We start from the raw sequence: 20,062 nt of genomic DNA, 5'->3' as shown, positions 1-20,062 counted from the left end.
TAATTCTGACTTTCAAGTAAAATAAATGCATTTTTAAAAATAATTCAATCTTAAAAATATATTTTAATGTGAAATCATAATTTCTTCATAATCCCTGCATAATGGCTTTACACACCTGAAATGAGTTCCATGTGTACTTATTACATTAGGTATATCAGTACTTAGAGTTTTTAGTATAATACATTGTTTATTTATATTCTGATGCCTGCATGAAAATATTATTCCGTTGCTAAATGTTATCAGAATCATTCCCACACAAAATTTAAAACTTCAAACCAGATTCCTGGACAATGTAAGTCCTTCATGGTTTTTTTTTTTTTTTTCAAGAAAAAGAGGAAGAGAAAGAGGATTTTTCCACTCACTGATTCACCCCACAAATATTTCCAACAGCTGGAACTTGAACAGGCTAAAACTGGGAACCTGGAACTCATAAGATGATTGTCAAGGATCAGAGTATTTGAACCATCTTCAGCAACTTTGCCAGGCGTGTTAGTAGAAAGCTAGATTGGAAGCTGAATGGATGAGGCTCAAGCTGGCACTTCAATATGGGTTGCTGATGTAAGATGCCTACAGCACAGGCGGCAACATTACCCGTTGCAGCGCAACTCCACATCCTCTTCATAACTGTATATATTGAAACTCAGAATGAAGTGAAAAGAACGTATTTCTCCATGTCATCATAGAGATTGCCCCAAAATTTGTGTATTCTTTCAGATTCTGGTCTGAGCCTATAAGTTTATTTTTCCTATTACTGTCCAGTTCCTACATAGCCAAATCAAGCTATGCTGTCTTAAAAAATGGGATGTGAGTTACTCTCTTTGCTGCAGATTCACTTAATATTTCTACATACATATTTTAAATTAAAATTTATTTTTTTATTAAAAGGCAGTTTAACAGAGAGGAAGAGAAAGAATGAGAGAGAGAATTTTTCCATCCACGGATTACTCTTCAAATGCCAGCAGCAGCCATGGTTGCACCAGCCTGTAACTCGGTTGAATCAACCACATGAGGGGTGGGGATCCAGGGTATTTGACCCATCATTTCTGCTTTTCCAGATGTATTATAAGGAAACTGAGTTCAAAGCAAAATAGCCATTACTCAAATTAGTAACCTGAAATGAAATACAAACACCCCAGGTAATATCTTGACACACTACACCATAATGCCTACCTTGTGTAGTTTTTTAAAGTTGACACATATTGGTTGTACCATTTGATGAGATACTATGTGATGTTTACTACATGTATACATTGTGTAATATTCCAATAAGGTAAACATACCTTGCCATTTATAATTTCTTTGTGGTAAGAGCATTGAAAATGGATTCTTCTAGATTTTAGAAGCATATTGTACATTATCTGTTGGGCTGTCTTGTGCTGCTTTCCAAGTTACATTAGCAGGGAACTGAATCTAAAGTGAGCAGCCACAACACAAACTGGTACCCATATGGGATATAGGCATCACAGGTGGCAGCTATACCTGCTGCTATGCCACAACTCCAGGCACCCCCAATTTAATTTTAATGTCAGCTGTGAAACTTCTCTGCTTCTACTGTAAGTAAAACCACTGATTAGCTCCTGCTGCTGCTTTTTGCAGGTATTGCTCTTTACAGACCTTATGACATATCATGTTTTCCCTCTTTAGCATGTAGCAGATACTTCCAGATCCTTGTATTGCTCAAACTGATACCCTGAACCTTTGGAAGAATTATACAGAGAAAAAATAATAACCCTCAATGTGTTTGTCCACTGTATTTTGTTTGTATATTTTTTCTCTTCATTTTTTAGGTAAATGTAGATTTGGCTTCTAGTTTTAGAACTTTTGTCCATTCCTATTTACCTCAACTTTATTAACTTTTAAAAAATATTATTCCTGCCCAAAGTAGTATGACAATAAACCTCTCAAATTTAGTATGGGAACAACACTTGGAGAACAGAAGGGAACTACTTAAGCATTTTCTCATAGTTAAAGAACTTTGTGTGGTAGTATGTTTTGTTTTTTCTTTACTTATTAGAGGTTAACTGACAAAATTTTTTTGGAATGACCCTGGAAATAAGTGATACCAACCTAGCCTTGAGTCAAGAGTAGAATTTTTTTTTTTTTGTATCTTAGGAGGTTTATTCCAACGGGGCAGGAACGGGTAGAGGTGGTGAAAATCAGGAAAGACGGGGAGAGAAGAGAAGGGAAAGAGAAGAGAGAGAGAGACCAGAGAGAGAGAGAGAGCAGAGACAGAGACCAGAGAAGGAGGGATAAGAGCAAGAGTAGAATTTTTTTTAAAGATTTATTTATTTTTATTACAAAGTCAGATATACAGAGAAGAGGAGAGATAGAAAGGAAGATCTTCCGTGCGATGATTCAAGTGAGCTCAACGGCTGGTGCTGTGCCCCGATCCGAAGCCGGGAGCCAGGAACTTCCTCTAGGTCTCCTACACGGGTGGAGGGTCCCAAAGCATTGGGCTGTCCTCGACTGCTTTCCCAGGCCACGAGCAGGGAGCTGGATGGGAAGTGGAGCTGCTGGGATTAGAATTGGCGCCCATATGGGATCCCGGCGTGTTGAAGGCGAGGATTTTAGCCACTAGGCCATGGTGCCGGGCCCAAGAGTAGTATTTTTAGTTAGGATATTTTAAGCACTAGGAAATTAGATTACTCTTTTTCAAAACATCCATTTCTAATGAAATCTCTTCTGTTGTTTTTTCCAGTAAATTAAACTAGCTTATACATAACATTTTAATTTTTAAAAGTCAGGATTTGTTACTGTATAATTAAAGCACTAAGAGCTCTAAACAATATTGAGTCCTTAAGAAAAGCCATCTCAGAGGGTGGCCATCTTAAATCCCCTTGACTTGGGAGTTTCCTGTACTTTGGGGAATACTTCTCATTAGGTTTTTGGAGCATTCTTGGTCTGCAACCAATTACACCCCCCCCCCCAAAAAAAAATACAAAAAACAAAAAAAATACCTGAGTATACGGGCTTAACAAGACTGACCTTTAAAAACAGGGCTGTGACTCACTCCAAATAATCTTTGCTTAAAAAAATAATAGTATAGTTTTCCATCTCTTTTTGTCTACAAGTAGACTGTTGGTTATACTCCTTTATATTTCTTACGTTCTCTTTTTCAGAAAGTTTCTTTTATTGGACAAAAAAAAGTGCCAATAGTTTTTCCCCCTCAGCCAAAATCATGCATGTACTATAAGGTCTACATACCACTTCAGGAAATTAGTCATATTCATGTAGTATAAGGAACTTACTGTAGGTATATTACTTTGTAGGGCATGTTCCCTGATTATTAGTATGGTTTCTTTTCTCTCAATCTTGAGTTTTTTAGATTTGAAAGATAGCATAAATTACATGAGAGATAAAGCAACTTACCCAAAACAAAACTCATAAGAAACAGTACTGGAATTCCCATCAATCTTTTTTTAAAAGATTTACTTATTTTATTTGAAAGGCAGATTTTACAGAGAAAGAGCTTCCATCCACTGCTTCACTCCCCAATGGCTGCCCATCTGAAACCAGGAGTAAGCCAGGAGCTTCTTTCTAGGTCTCCCACTAGGTGTAAGGGCCAAGGAACTTAAGCTGTTCTCCAGTGCTTTCCCACGTCATTAGCTGGGAACTGTATCACAAGTGTAGCAGGCAGGACACAAACTTATGTCCATATGGGTAGAGTATTAGCCTGTCGTGCTACCACAACAGCCCCTAATCAAGGTCTTTGGACCTCAACTGGAGTATACTGTTAGTTATTCCATGTTGTCTATTCATTTTAGTAGCAACTCACAAATTCTAATAATGTTCAGGGAATGTAATAATAATTAATGAAGATGAGGCTTAGCCCTCTCTGAATCTGGTAGTTACTATTAAGAGTGTTGGCAAGCCTTTGGTATACATATCCTAGGATCTGATATGGTATTTGGTATCTGTTGCTATAGTGTTCTGACTTTTACACATTATTGTGTACCTTTCTTGCGCTTATATTCTTTTAAATCTCATAATTAGATTGAATATTCTTAAGTTGTGCAACAATCCCTATGAGAATTAGAATGAGTTATTAGAGTCTTGCAAATGTATTTGACTGCTGCATTATGTTATTTTCTTTTCCATTGATGGCCTACTGCTTCTGCTGCTGAGCAGTGGAGGCACTTAAACCTCTAGGGCCCATTATATTTAACTTGTTTACTGCATTGATATCTATATGTTAAAAGACAAGAGAGTTCAGGTTTTTTAATAATTTAAAATTCAGTTCTAATTGGTGTCATTTGACCTGGAAAAGGCCATGGACAATGCCAGGAGCATGCTGTGCATTTCTTATAAATAATTCATAAATTAGATGATTCATTTGCCTTGATGTCTTGCTAAATGCAAAGTTTGTAAGTTATAACTGATGATACAGCACCTGTAAGTATTTAGTTCATAATGCTGGAAGGTAATCTACCTTGATGATCTTCTAAAGCAAAATCTGCCGGTATTGGAGAGTTAATTGCACTGGGGAAAATGAACATTTTTGGGGGATGAGACTTTGGCAATGCACTTGGTGCAGCTGTTGCATTGCGAATTTTTCTGTCAGCTTGACAACTAGTCCATGAGTGCTCAGTGCTGAAAATGCAGCCAGCCATTCTGTAATTTACTCTACATGAACTCCAAATGCTCTGGAAAATACAATGACCCACCCCACATACGCTAGTTACCTTTAACAACATTTCTCTAGGTCTTCAACTACTGACCTCTCAATAAAATAAAATGTAATGTTTCAAAATGGAGACTCGTTTTTATAAGACTGTCAGTGGGATTAGGAATATTGTTAATAATAGGGTACTTGCCAGAATGGGAGAATTATTACTTATTTCCAGAGAGATGAATACCAATAAGACCAGTTGGTACTGTAGGCTAATCCTGTGGTTAACAACTCATAAATGCATCAGAAATAATCATTTTCTAAGCATCCAAAGTTTATAACAACATGCTGAAAAAAAAATAACTACTATAGTTCAGTCTTCCCCTCTCCTTATAGTTGTCTAGCAGAGATTGGCCAGGGTCATGAACATGACTTACAGAAAGTTATGAAACATCACTATTCAGTTGTTGATGATATTTTACAAAGTAACTCCCAGTTCTTGTTTTTCATGTAAGAAAGGAAAAAAAGGCATTATGCCACAACTTTGTCACAAGCCAATAACATGTGCACTTTCTACCAATCTTTTTTTGTGTCATGGACTCACAGGGTGCTAATTCAAGAATTTCATTAACAGAAGTCACTTAAAATAGGCAAGGATTGTGATACATTTTATTGCTATGATCTATGTATTTCCTTGCCTAAACTTTTTAAAAACTTTTATGCGGCTTTTGTTTCCTGTTAAGGATATTCCTTTGCACACTCTTGCCCACCATTGTTCTTATCATCTTAATTAAGCACATCATCTAACTCATTATCATTATATAGAAAATATGGAAGTAGCACATCTTAAGCATGTTGTCCAGATTTCTCATTTGATTCTAAGCTCATGTTAGCGTATTCAGTGAATTCTTTAATTGGAAGAACATAATGCAGTCATCAAGTTCAGTAACTACAAGCTAAGTCCAGCTGACTACATGCTGTTTTGCAATTCATGGACTAAGAATTAATTTTACATCAGTAAATGGTTGAAGGTGTATTAGACCTCTTTTTGCTGCCTTAGTCAAAATACCTGAGAGGAGCTGGTTTGGGAAAGAAGAGATTTATTTCTGCTTACAATTTAGAGGTTGCAGTGCAGGATCAGGTAGCCCCATAAACTGGCACTGTGGAGGCAGGCTTTTGTATGGGGTATAGATGTATGATTACCTGGTATTCCAGTAGGAGGAGAGAAAGAGAAAAAAGTAAGTAGGTTGATCTTTAGCTCCAAATAACCTCCAGCGGCAAACCCTCTATGATCTAAACACCTCCCACCAGACCTGCCTTCTAAACTCTACATTTAGATCAAGTTTTCCTTTAATCCAGCAACCACTAACATAAAGACATCAGAATTCAAACCTGGCTTTTAGGGAGAAAAAAACCTATACAATACATGATGGGGGGTAAGAAGAGTATTTCATAAAATGGGAAAATTATATGACATTTATATTTCAATATCCATAACTAACATTTTGGTGGGACACAGCTACACCTATTCACTTGCTGTCTTTTGCTTTTGGACTGCTGAAGCAGAGCTGACTGGTTGTGAGGAAGAACTTTGGCCTTCACTGTTTGGCTCTTTACACAAAGTTAGTTCATTTCTGCTATGTAGTTATAAAATGAACACATGACAGCTATTTGCAACAGCATGAAATAACTTCACAATTGTAGTGTTGGATGAAAGAAGTCAGATGGCAAAGAATATATATATATCACATAATTCACTTTAAAAGCACTCTTGTATGTGTTAAGTATAGAAGTAGTAATGCAAAAAAAATTACTCTCTCAAAGTCAGGATAGTTACTCCCTTTAAAAGGAAAGGTAAAAGATAGTGATTTCATGTGGCCATGAAAAATCTGCTACATGCACATAACATTTGATTTCTTGGACACTTTAACATTGGCATTGCATTGTGATTATTTATTCATCTATTCATATTTGTATAGCTATATATTTGTGTGTATAATGTTTTACATAAAGGAAGTTTAAAAAGCAATGGTTGGGATTACTGGAATACTACAATGAAGAGCAAGACAATGCGGATTTGACATTGTCAAGTTCTCTTGTTTCACTGAACCTCATTTCTCTGTAAAATGATAGTTATAATAATTGTCTTACCAAATTGTTATCAAGAATTTAACATTGAATATGTAAAATATTTTGTGTAATACATAGTAAGTTCTGAATTGAGAATAACCTAAGTGATAAGATTATCATTTGGGGTGTTTGTCCTTTTGTCCATTCAAGAGGCACCCCACCTCCCGACTCTCTCTTGAAAGGTGCTTTCCCCTTTCCTCTTCTTTTCCCACTCACCTGGTCACTTTGCAAATAGAAACTTCTCTGTCTGCAACCAGTTCCAGGCTTTTTATTCCTATATTAAGCTGAGGAAAGAATCCACCGAGCTTTTCTGGTAACATATTTTCCCTGGCATCCAACATGGGGTGTGAAAAAAACTTAGCATGGAGCCACGTGACCGATTCAACCAAAAGAAGACTTCACAAGCTCCCTGGCTATGGCCTGGGAAAAGTGGAGGATGATCCAAAGGCTGGGAACCCTGTACCTCTTTTGCAGAACAGGAGGAGGCTCCAGGCTCCTGGCTTCAGATTGGCTTAGCTCTAGCTGTTGGGGATACTTGGGGAGTGAACCAGTGAATGGAAGATTCTTCTCTCTGTGACTCTGACTTTCCAGTAAAAATAAATGAATGTTTAAAAACAAAGATTACCAAAAAAAGAGGGGGGGATTATTATTCTGGTATTCTAGGAGCATGTTAAGCTTCAGTAAAGATGACTATTTAGAACCAAGTTCTCTTTTGAAAAATAATTTACTAGAAGATCATCTCTGACCTTCCCTTTTCCTTTGTCATCTTCAGTCCTTTAAAAATTAACTTGAAATACTTAAGTTTAGCTTCACTAAACACTTCACAAAATAAGATATTCAAATGACCAAAATATGAGATATCCAGGAAATAAAAAATCACAACGAGATTTTACTAGCTGCATCCAAGATTAGCTAAAAATAAAATACACATTGCCAGGTATTAGCATGAATGTGGGATAGTTGAGACTCATGCTTTGCTGAACAGATATAAAGTAGATTGACCCCACTGAACATTGACAGTTTCCAATATAATTAAACAAACGCCTACCCTGTAGTCAAAAATTATAAATATATGTTGAACAACATATATACTACAATAATATTCATAGCAGTTTTTATTTATTATAGTCCTAAAGTGAAAGCCTAATATCCTTGATAAAAGAATTAACTACTCATTAATTTTAAAAAAATGAATACCATTGAAGAAACTCAAAAACTGTGTTAAGCTAAAGAAGTCAGACACAAAAGAAAGTCATACTCTGATTCTGCTTGTATGAAAGTCAACACAGAAAACAGATCTGTGATCATAGAAGTCAGAATGGTGCTATCCCTGGGAGTTGAGAAGGTGGTATTAACTAAAACAGATGCAACGGAACTTTCTTGGGTGATGGATATGTACTGTGAATTGATCTGGGTTTTGGTAAATCCAAGTGTAAGGAAGTCATCAAGCTGTCCGTTAAAGATCTGTGCATTTTGTCGAAAATCATACCTCAGTTAAACAAAATGCAAATTATAGCTCAATTTCTGGAAGCTATTGGTTTCTAAATTAGTGTTATCTGAAAAATTCACATTAAAGCCAAATGCTAGAGGCAGCAGTATGAGATTCTGTTAGTGTAAGCCATCATTAAGAGAAGTTATATTTGTAAATATCACATGGAGGGCGTAGTTGCTTTAGAAAGAAAAATACATCTGTTTCATTCAGGCCCATTCTTACTTCCATGATTCCCAAAGGCAGTATCGCAATCTTCAGCTCTACTAATAAAATAACTTAGTTTCTTATATTCAAACTCTAACAGGGAGTTCTCTGTTCTCTTACTTCTATTCAGTAACACATGATTCATCCTAATCAGAGATTCTGATTTCTTTTCCTTTAGTCACTGTAATCCCAAAAACTCAACTTGAAGTTTCCTACTAACCCAATGCAGTTATTCCATGATTACTGAGAATGTGCTACGTATAAGCATGCACACCATACATACAGAGGTATAAACATAGCCCCTGCCTTCAAAAATTGCTGAAGCAGAGAAGTCACTGGCAAGAATAAACAGAAGCAGGTTTTGAATCCTAGCTTTATATTAGACATCATTCAGGCAGTTTGTATGAATTAGCTCATTTCATCATCCAAAGTGCCTAAGAGACAGTGTAAGACGTTAGTACAAGACTGATAATTTTTGTATGAAGGAAAAAAGATGAAGAGCCTCTCTATCATCTCAAGTAATTCAACTCTATTCTGACCTGAAACTGCACTAAGTGCAAAATAAAGGAAGCTAACTGAATCCATTGATTTTACACAATTGTTTAGATATAACCTGTTATAAATGAACATGGTGAACATCCCCACTTGGATATTATACATGCACATACAAATGTTCTCCTTGAAAAAAGGTTTTGTTCTGTTTTGTTTTTATGAATTGAACCCTTTTACGTTGGCATTTTGATAGCTGCCCATCTTTCTCATCGTGATACTGAGTTTTGAGACAGGTGCTGTTTTGAATTCCCACATTATTGATAAGGAAGTTAACATTTAGACAAATTGAACATGTCTTTCATTAGTTTTCCATTGTTGTGTAATTAATTACCACATCTTAGCAGTTTAAAACAATACGGTTATTAACTCACCTTTTCTGTGTGTCAGAAGTATAGGCAAAGCTTGGTCGGTTTCTCTGCTTAGGTTTTTAAAAATTAGTAAATATTAATTTGGACCCAGCGTGGTAGCCTAGCAACTAAAGTCCTCGCCCTGAACGCCCAGGATCCCATCTGGGCACCGGTTCTAATCCCAGGATTCCCATCCAGCTCCTTGCTTGTGGCCTGGGAAAGCAGTCAAGGACAGCCCAAAGCCTTGGAACTCTGAACCCACATGGGAGACCTGGAGGAAGGAAGCTTCTGGCTCCTGGCTTCAAATCAGCTCAGCTCTGGACATTGTGGCCACTTGGGAGGTGGGATCAGTAGATGGAAGATCTTCTCTGTTTCTCCTCCTCTCTGTATATCTGACTTTCCAATAAAAATAAATAAATATTTGAATGCTTATTTTTTTATTTATTTGAAAGAGTTAGAGGGAGAGAAAGGTGGAGGGAGAAAGAGAAGCTGAAACAGGTCTGACATCTGCTGGTTCACTCCCGAGATGGCCACAAGTTCCAGGGCAAAAGCCAGGAGCCAGAAGCTTCATGCAGGTCTCCTATGTGGATGGCAGGGACCCAAACACTTGGATGATCTTCTACTGTGTTTCCCAGGTCATTTCTGCTCAAGGTTTTAGCAATGCTGCAATGGTACGGAACTCAAGGTTCTTTTTCATGCTCACACAGGTGTTATCAGAAGTTAGTTTCTTTGTTTGCATGATGGATGTCCCATTTTCTTATTAGCTATTGACTGGAGACTACCTACAGCTCCTGAAGGCCTTGCCATATGACTCCCTCCACTGGTCCATCCACACCATAGAAGTTTATTTCTTTAGGACCAACAAGAGAATTTGTGATCTTGTCAAAGTGCTTGGAGGTAAAGCAGACTTTTCTTAAAGGGCTTACTTGATTAGGTCAAGGCCACCCCAGATAATCACCCTTTTTGTTAAAGTCAACTGATTAGGAATTTTAGTTAGATCTAAAAAGTCTCTTCCCATATGATATAACATCCACAGGTCCTACCCATGCTCAAGAGGAGAAGGTATTGTAGGATGTATCCAGTTGAAGTATAGGAATCTTGGGAACCATCATGGAATTCTGCCTACCACACATATGCAGTCACCCAGTGGCTAATTGACAAAGTGATGTTCTCTGTGAGCAAAACATATATCAAAATAAGTTGGTTTCATTGCATCTCAAAATTGAGGAATATTCCAAATATTTGACAGCTATGAATTATGTAGTAAGTACCATATGAAGAAATGTGAAATATATACTTGTGTAAAATGGAAATAATTTAAGAGCAAAAATGAGAATATTTGATAAGGCATACATGGTTTTAGTCATTATGTGATAATTCATGAATTGGGATAGTTAATGTTATAAAAATAACTAAGTTTTTGGATCTTTTACAAATTAAGCTGTAATTTTTGAAGTGTAGTAATTATATAAAAAAGATATTTTACCATGCAAAGGAACATGACAAATGTTAAATATTTGTGTTGATACTAAGCACTATATAAGTTCAGAGCAGAAGAGATTAATGTGGACTAGTGTTTCCCGTTAGGTGTAAAATAATATTAATTTTATGAGGTAGTTTATTGGAAATTTTGTCAATGACTTTCATTTTCTGTAGCTTGTCACCTGCTCAATATAAAGGATTGCACCTCCTCTTTGCAGAGGATCAAATTTTCTGCCTTCTTGTGGCTCAATCTCATTTAAATTAACTCACTGAACATTGCTTTAGCTCAAAACTTCAAGAGTCACTGTAAAAGCTTTTTTTATTGGAAGTTAGGAAACATGATACTGCTATGTATCTCTGTTGACACATCTTACTCATCAGCTCAGCATATTTAGAGACTACACGATAAATTAGGGAGTTTTCCTCCTTCTACTTGGATTTCAACATTCATTATTCTGTGTCTCTTGATATTCATTTAAACTATTTATAAATTAGCATTTACTTTGAAAATGTTGAAACAAAAACTATAACCTTAAAATTTCCCAAAAGACTCAGCCTCGCTAACAGTTTGAGTTTAGTAGCCTGAAGGAACTTTCTAATGTCCTTATTCCATAACTGTAAGAGAATAATAAACTTGTGCTGTTTTCAGACACTAACTTTATAGTAGTATAACAACAATAGAAAACTATGAGGTGGCCATCCTGCTTCATCTACCTAGTGGATTATGATTCTTTCTTCCATAGTAATTTCTTTTGTAATTTTTTTGGTCAACTGTTTACCTTCATGAGCAAGCTGCTCATCTGTAACACAAAGAATGTTTGCATTAAGCAAGAATATTTACAGTTGAACAACAACCTGGAAATTGCCCAGTTTCTGAAACATGAGGAATATTGTACGGCATCAAAGAAATTCAGAGCTAAGTATTAAATTCAGCTTTTCAAGGCCAAGGTTGATAGTGAGGCAGATGGAGATGTTCCATGATATAGACCAGTGGTTTTCAAAGTGTAGTCTCGGACCAGCAATGTCAGCATCACCTGGGAACTTGTTAGGAATGCAAATTCCCTGCTCTGCTCCAGACAGTGGTCGACTCTCTGGGGTGATAGCAGAGCTTCTTGTTCAACAAGCCCTCCGGATGACTCTGAGAGACACTGAAAGTCTGAAAAGCATTGATTATAGACTAAGTGTTTGCTCTTGTTGATAGAAAAGTCTTAGGCTAAAATGTGGGAAAAGCTCACTTGCTATTGCTTGAGACAGTTTACAGCTGCCTTGTTTCTGCCCACATTCTTTCAGCTTGTAGTCACTTGAATAACTTAACTGAAAAAAAAGGCACAGAAACTAAGTGTGTTTTGTATTTAAATAGCTACTTGTCATTAACATTATATTTGGTTGGAAATAGTTGGTTTTCATCTGTGTTCTCAAAAGATCATTTTTAAAAACTCATTAAATTTACAGCAGTGGGCCTGGCGTAGTGGCCTAGCAGCGTAAGTCCTTGCCTTGAACACTCCAGGATCCCATGTGGGTGCTGGTTCTAATCCCGGTGGCCCTGCTTCCCATCCAGCTCTCTGCTTGTGGCCTGGGAAAGCAGTCGAGGACAGGCCAAAACCTTGAGACCCTGCACCCACGTGGGAGACCCAGAAGAGGCTCCAGGCTCCTGGCTTCGGATCAGCACAGCTACAGCCATTGTGGTCACTTGGGGAGTGAATCAGCAGATGGAAGATCTTCCTCCCTGTCTCTCCTCCTCTCTGTATATCTGACTTTACAATAAAATAAATCATTTTTAAAAATTTGTAGCAGTAACCTGCTATTACAGTGTACAGTAAAAATTTTATATCAAATTTCATCTTAAATAATGGATAATCATAGTATTTAAGGTTGCTGAGTGAATTTTTAACTATCCAAAAGTAAATATTTTAAGGCATTAACCTTTACTTGTCCTGCTTTTATGGAACCCTCATTATTTGCAATCTGAAAATCAACAAAAATCTTGCTGAAGCAGCATGTAGCAAAACTTTGTCTCGTCGATTTTATAGATTTACTGAAATGTAGATCACTGAAAATGAATGTAGGTTTATGGTACATGTCTGTCTGTCTGAATGTTATTGTTGAATATTCAAGAATTACACAACAGCTTTTTTTGGTACCCATGTATTACTGAGTTCTGAAAAGCCAAAAGGAATCCCTATTTCATTACATTCTAACTTAACAAGTGACCCTGTGATTTCTTTTCAGAGAGCCAATAAGAAAAGCACTCTCCGAACTTCATCTTTGGAACTGGATGGTTCCTACCTGAGTGTAGCCAAACCACAGACCTGCTGTCAAAGCAAGCAAAGACCCAGGTCTACAAACCAGTCTTCAGCCTCAGAATCCCTGTTGGAGTTTAGGAATAATCCTTTGAAACCAATTCATCATCCCAAAGACAGTCCAGACAGGATGCCACCAGAAACCAGAACATGTAATCATGAATCCCCAGGGAGAAAACCAGTGGATGCAGGCCCAAAAGAGAAAGTTCCACCAGAAGAACTAAGGCTGAAGGAATGTCCACACCTTAAAGATGCTGCATCTCGTCAGTGTTGTAATCAGAGACTTCCTGAAAATATAGACCACGTTCATGACAGTCATTTTACAAATATGTGCTCTCAATATCCCAAGACACATCAGGAATCATGTGGTTATTGTGGACTTTCTTGGACATCTCTGATGCATGGCAGAGGGGCACTACAGCCCAGCGAGTCTGATGTCAAAAAGCAGCTCTCAGAAGATAGAAGACACCAACTGATGCTTCAGAAAATGGAGCTGGAGATTGAAAAGGAGCGCCTCCAGCAGCTGCTGGCTCGACAGGAGACAAAGCTGCTCCTCAAACAGCAGCAGCTCCATCAGTCTCGGCTCGATTACAACTGGTGAGTGTCCCTGTTATTTTAGCCCTGTTTGTGGCTTGGAGAACACACTGTAAAACTGACATGTGTGTTACTAGAGAGGTATGGAAGAACAGAGGTTTCCCATAATCTTGGCTTGCCGTAGGTGCATACCAATCCATATTCCTATGAAGTACTTCTCTCCCTTGTACGGGAGACTTGAAAGATTGTCATGTTTTCCAGAATGTTAGCTTAAAATGTCTGCTTCCAGATGTCCAGTGTAATTCTTATTGGATTCCAAAGAAAACATTTAAAAGTGATAGTACATGCTTTTTTCTGTTTGATGTCATTGAATACTTAGGCATTAAGTAAGAGCTTGAGATTTGGGGTTGTGGAATCAGAATGTGAAAAGGTTTCATCATTCCATATTTATGTCTAGCCACCTTTATAAAATGTAACAAGTGATGGGACACTTCTAAATTCAATCTTTCCTGATGATGAAACATAACCTGTCTAATAACCAAGTCTTATAAACTTATCCACATTGAGATCATTCTTCTCTTAACAATTTTCCCCCAAGGACAATGAAAAGGAAAATTACTATTTTGATATTATATAGTTTTGCATGCAGAGTCATAAAGTTTGCTGTCTTATTCAAGAAAAATTAATAAAGCAAACACAACTATATTTACAATCCAGTAAAATAATGGTGTTTGTATCTTTAACAGAATGATAGAGTGCAAGTTGCCATAGGAAAGTGCTCATATACCATATCATTTTTCCTTAGCAAACTTGCTGTTCCACATTTGTACACATTCCTATTAGGGACATGCATCCCACATATACATAATAATGGTGTTCACTTATTTTCTACGGTTTCTTGGGAGTAATTGTCTTTGACTTACACTTTCTGCCCAATATTTTTAGAATTACAATATTTTTATATTTCCATCTTGACATTGTTCCCTCAGTGTACACCTTCTTTTTTTGGAATCAAAAAAATCACTTGCTTCATAGTTAGACAATCCTATCTGTTGAAACCTTGAAGCTTATTTTTTAATATTTATTTTATTTATTTGAAAGAGTAATAAGGTGGTGGAAGGAAGAAGATTTAGAGATCATCTCTGTTGACTCACTGACGTAATGGTCAGGGCTGCATCAGGCTGAAGCCAGGCTCCAAGAATTCATTACCATCTCCAATGTGGGTGCATGGACCCAAGTACTTGGCCCATCTTACAGTGTTGCCCGGACTCATTGGCAAGGAGCTGGATCAGCCAGTGCTCTGATGTGGGATCCAGCATCCCCGGTGGTAGCTTATCGCACCACATCATAACACTGGCCCTGGAGGCTTTTAAAAGAAAGTGGAAATGACGACTCTTACAACAAAATTGTTACCAAAGGCTGAGCTGTTATTGCTTCATTGTTGTGACCACTGTCTCAAATTCTTCAATTAATCCCAAAGACTATTCTGAGAAGTTGACTTAATAGACATTTATCGGGCCCGGCGGCGTGGCCTAGCGGCTAAAGTCCTCGCCTTGAACGCCCCGGGATCCCATATGGGCGCTGGTTCTAATCCCGGCATTCCACCTCCCATCCAGCTCCCTGCTTGTGGCCTGGGAAGGCAGTTGAGGACGGCCCAGTGCATTGGGACCCTGCACCCGTGTGGGAGACCTGGAAGAGGTTCCAGGTTCCCGGCTTCGGAATGGCACAGCACCGGCCTATTGTGGCGCACTTGGGGAATGAATCATCGGATGGAAGATCTTCCTCTGTCTCTCCTCCTCTGTGTATATCTGACTTTGTAATAAACTGAATAAATCTTTAAAAAATAAATAAATAAATAAGCATTTATCAGATGCTTATGAGATGTGATAAATGGCTCTAGGTGCTTACAATTTAAAAAAAAATTAATCAAACATGGTCTTTCCTTTGAAGAAGGCATAGTTTATCAGGAGAGAATGGATAATTTTAGAATAATCAATCATGTTCATTTGCACAGCATTATATATTCAAATATTGTTGCATAATGATGATAAAGTCTATATTGTTCTCTTTGTCATCCTAGCCTTGAAAAGAGAGCTTCTGAGCAATTTTGTATGTATAAATTGTGAACTAAGGTTTTCATTTCCATTAATGGAAGTTTAGGACTGTGATTGCTAAATCACATTTAACTTATACTATACTTAGTTTATAAGACATTCTCACCAGCAGTGTATGAAAGATCTGGATACTCTACATCCCTAACAGCACATGGTATAGCCACTAATTTTTGTGTTACATCTCTTAATAATTTCTAATGATTTGTTGTACCTGTAATATGCTTTACTCTGATGATTAGTGATACTGGACAATGCTTGTTTTCCTCTTTGGCCAAATTGTCTCTTTAGTATCTTTTGTCTATAGTCTAACTGGATTGTCAGCATTTTTTCACTCCTGAGCTTCAAAAATTTTGCACATATTCTAAACAGGAGTCCTCTGTCAGATATGTGAATTCTATGTCTTTCCTCCTGGTATGTAGTTCATTTTTTTCAGTATCTTAACAGAATCTTGGGGGGGGATTTGTTTTTGAAATTTGGGGTGGAGGGATGGCAGGAGAGGGAAGAATATCTCTATCTGCTGGTTCACTCCCCAGGTGACCACGCTTGGCCAACACTGTGTCAGCCTGAAGGCGGAGCCAGTAGCTTCCTCCTTATCGCCTACATGGGGGGCAGAATCCCAAAGACTTGGACCATCTTCTGCTGCTTTTTCCATGCTATTAGCAGGCAGTTGGATTGGAAGTTGATCAAGCAGGATGTAAAATTTAATCCATATGTAATGTCAGCATTGCAAGCAGCAACACCTTATTGTTTGATTTACAATGTGTAACAGTTTTGTATTCCTCATTTCAGAAAATATTTTATGAGCCCTCAGTTCTACCCATAGTAATGTAGAGTACCTGATCTTATACCTCAGCATATTCTACACAATCTTACTCTTTATATATAATTTGAGCATTTATGTATTCTTACTGAACTTGACACTTAATGGCCCAAGGAATTTCACTTCAATTCACTTATGAATTGAAATCTGTCATGAACAAACCATTGTGATGCTTTGGATGTTTAGGAGAATTGCTGGGAAGACGTTCTGTATTTGAAGATCAAGTGTGTAGTACAGAATTGTTACAGAAGTTTAGAATTTGGGAATAAGCTTGTCACTTAATTTAGCATGGCATTAACATGTACTTAAATTGTGGTTAATGACTCATTTTATCTCTCTGATATTACATGATGGTCAATAAGAGATTTCAACAGAGTATTATCTTTGTGAGCTCTCTCCAAATTGATCAGAGAGGATTTATTTAGAATACTGTTTATGAAGAAATCACCTTAAACCCATTTTGGAAACAAGGTAGTGTTGTGTATATAATGAATAAAATCAAGGCTAATTATAATTATTTAACTTTGTTACTTTTAGAATATAATTTAATTTGTCTACTCTGTACCTTAGATAAAAATGGTATTTATATCAATTAAAAATATGTGCATGTGCCTGTACCTCCCTTTAGTCTCTTGTAGATGCAGATGGTAAACGTAATCCAAAGAGTATGAGAATTAATGCAGTGATTTATATGGAATGCACCCCTCCATCAATTCTAGTGCTGCTCCAGAGGCTGTTCTGACTGTCACTATTACTGTTGTTTTTACACTCTTTTCTCAAAATTGCCTGATTTTAACATTTTGCATTGACATTTAATTTCCTGATTTTAACATTTTGCATTGACATTTACCTACCTACCAGTGTGTTACTTCCAAATATTAGTCTTAAACTGTAATTTCCTGAAGGTAGCTAATCCACATCTGTGCATCACTGAAAATAGCAAACTGCAATTATTATATTTTTTGACAATGATGAAAATATCATCATTGGTAGCTTAAGAACATACTGTTACAGATAACCAGAAAGGAGTGGTTTAATACATACATGCATATGTTCATATATGTATGTATAATACCAAGAGCATAGATAGTGCCTTGTATTTGGTACAGTTGATTAACACCAATACTCCTGGTTAAAAACAAAACAAAACAAAGAAACTTGTGTTAGTTTCTGAAACAGCCTTCCCTCCTCAGTACATGTATGATTGTGGAGCTAAGTTAACATTGTTCTAAAAAACATCTTTCACTTTGAAGAAAGTTTATTTTTGAGTCAGGGAAAATATATTGGTCAGTGAGTTATAGTTCCAGTTCATTTAAAATGTCAGTATGAGAAGGAGGCATTCCCATGTACATGTTGGACAGGATTGATACACTTAGAGTTTAAAAATATTCCCAGGCCCAGTACAATGACCTAGTGGCTAAATCTTCACCTTGCATGAACTGGAATTCCGTATGTGCACAAGTTTGTGTGCCAGCTGCTCCACTTCCCATCCAGCTCTCTGCTTGTGGCCTGGGAAAGCAGTAGAGGATGAACCAAAGCCTTGGAACCCTGCACCCACAGGAAAGACCCAGGAGAAGCTCCTGGCTCCTGGCTTTGGATCTGCTCAGCTCCGGCCATTGCAACCACTTGGTGAGTAAACCAGTGGATAGAGGATCTTTCTGTCTCTTCTTCTCTCTGTAGATCTGCCTTCCCAATAAAAATAAATAAATCTTTTTCAAAAATGATATATTTTTTAAATGCTCATTTTTACTCTCATACTGAAAATATACTTTCCTGGTAATGAGTATATTTCATTTGCCAATTATTTTTGACATGTTGGGTTTTAGTTTGAAAATCATTGTAGATCAAGCTGCAACAGCATGGTTTTTTTATTTTACTGCTTTCTCAGGCTTCTAGCAGGGAGCTGGATTGGAAGTGGAGCAGTCATACAAACCAGCACTTATATGGGATTCTGGTGGTTGCAAGACAAGGATTTAGCCACTGAGTTATCATACTGGACCCAAGAGCTTGGTTTTCAAGGGTTACCATTTAGTTCATCACGCTCTGGAGGGTTAGAAGTTCTCTAAATTTGTTCTTATAGGTTAAGAACTCAAGCTGTGTTTCAGTCGAGAGGGCTGGTTGCTGACAAACAGCCTACCAAACCCCAAGAACTCAGTCTGGACCTGACTGGGAATGACTGTGGAACCAGGTAAGCCTGAAGGCTAAATGAAGGCAGCAATAGTAAAAAACATAGAAATAGGATGTACTTGATAAAGTATACACATATGTGTTGGTAGATAGATACTTGTATAGCTTTCTGACTATATGAGTAAAAATGTTCTTGTTGGGAAATTTTTGAAAATACAGAAAAAAACTGAAAAAGAAAGTGAAAATCATTCAGCTTTCCTGCTGTGCACTATTTAGCCAACTATGCCTAAATATTTTTTCAACTGAATGTTTTATTTTTAAGATAACATTTTTAATTTATATTATAGTCAAAGGCTTAGCATGCCATTCAATGCAGAGCTCATATGTGTAAATATTTGTTGTCAGGCTACTGTATTATATAGGGTTTTGCTATTGTAAATTATGCCTTAAAGAACATTTCTTTAAATACATTTTTAAATTTTATTTCCTTGGCATAGATTCCTGTAAATGAAATTACAGTTTAAAAGACATGAATCTTTTTAAGACTCTTAAATCACATTGCAAAATTGTTTTCTATAAAAGCTAACCAACTCACATCCCCAACACAGTATTTAAGAATTTTCTCTTCTAGAAATTTGAGGAATTTGAGGCCACTATTCATTTGAAACCTTTTTTCTTTATTTTCTTCACTTTTAGGACTTTGGTTTCACACATATGAGGAGCCTCAAAAAAGTTGTAGGAAAGTGCTTATTATGAAAAAACTATTGCATGTACTTCCAAACTTATCTGCAGAGAAATAAGCTTTTCTTAATTCCATTTTCCCACGAACATTTTTGAAATCTTCTTATATTAAAATTACAGATATGCCCCACAGGTCCTTGGCAATGTTAACTTTTAAAAATAGTTTTCATTCTTCATACTGTACAATTTCTGTTGATCTGCCCCATGTTCATCAGCTCCTCTGTTGTTTGTACTATACAAAGACCCAAGGTGACTTTAAGTTTCTGTATGTTTTGGTTCTGGAATTTCCGGTTACATATAGGTATTAAAAACTCCTTTAAAGAGTTTATATGCTCATTCCGACACTTGGTCACCTTGGGTTTTACCTCTATTGATTAGTTTTTCTCTTGAGTATTGGTATTGGTCGTATTTTCCTATTATTTTGGCCCTTGTGAATGACTCTGGAATTCAGGTATTTGCTATAAACAAAGTTGACTTCCTTTTGATAACAAACAAGCAGTTTCACTGAACTCAACCTCATTCTTTCTCCCTCAAATAGGTGGCAGTAGAAATGACTGCTTAAGCTGTTTGAGTCTCTTGGCCTGGAGTCCTAGTCCATCAGGGCTGACCT

The 20,062-nt window shown here is 37.0% G+C and overlaps 1 protein-coding gene across 1 annotated transcript in view; it reads left to right on the top strand.

Annotated features, from left to right (window-relative positions):
- KIAA1328 (KIAA1328 ortholog) overlaps positions 1 to 20,062 on the top strand; it is a 208,911-nt gene that overhangs the window by 124,485 nt on the left and 64,364 nt on the right. Inside the window, exons 7-8 of the mRNA XM_058676791.1 lie at positions 13,046 to 13,713; positions 18,665 to 18,772. Of these exons, the coding sequence (XP_058532774.1) occupies positions 13,046 to 13,713; positions 18,665 to 18,772 (776 nt within the window). The remainder of the gene's footprint in view (positions 1 to 13,045; positions 13,714 to 18,664; positions 18,773 to 20,062) is intronic.

This window comes from Ochotona princeps, chromosome 18 (assembly GCF_030435755.1).
Source record: "Ochotona princeps isolate mOchPri1 chromosome 18, mOchPri1.hap1, whole genome shotgun sequence".
Lineage (NCBI taxonomy): Eukaryota > Metazoa > Chordata > Mammalia > Lagomorpha > Ochotonidae > Ochotona > Ochotona princeps.
The sequence above is the reverse complement of the archived record's forward strand: the minus strand, read 5'-3'. Positions and strand labels throughout refer to the sequence as shown.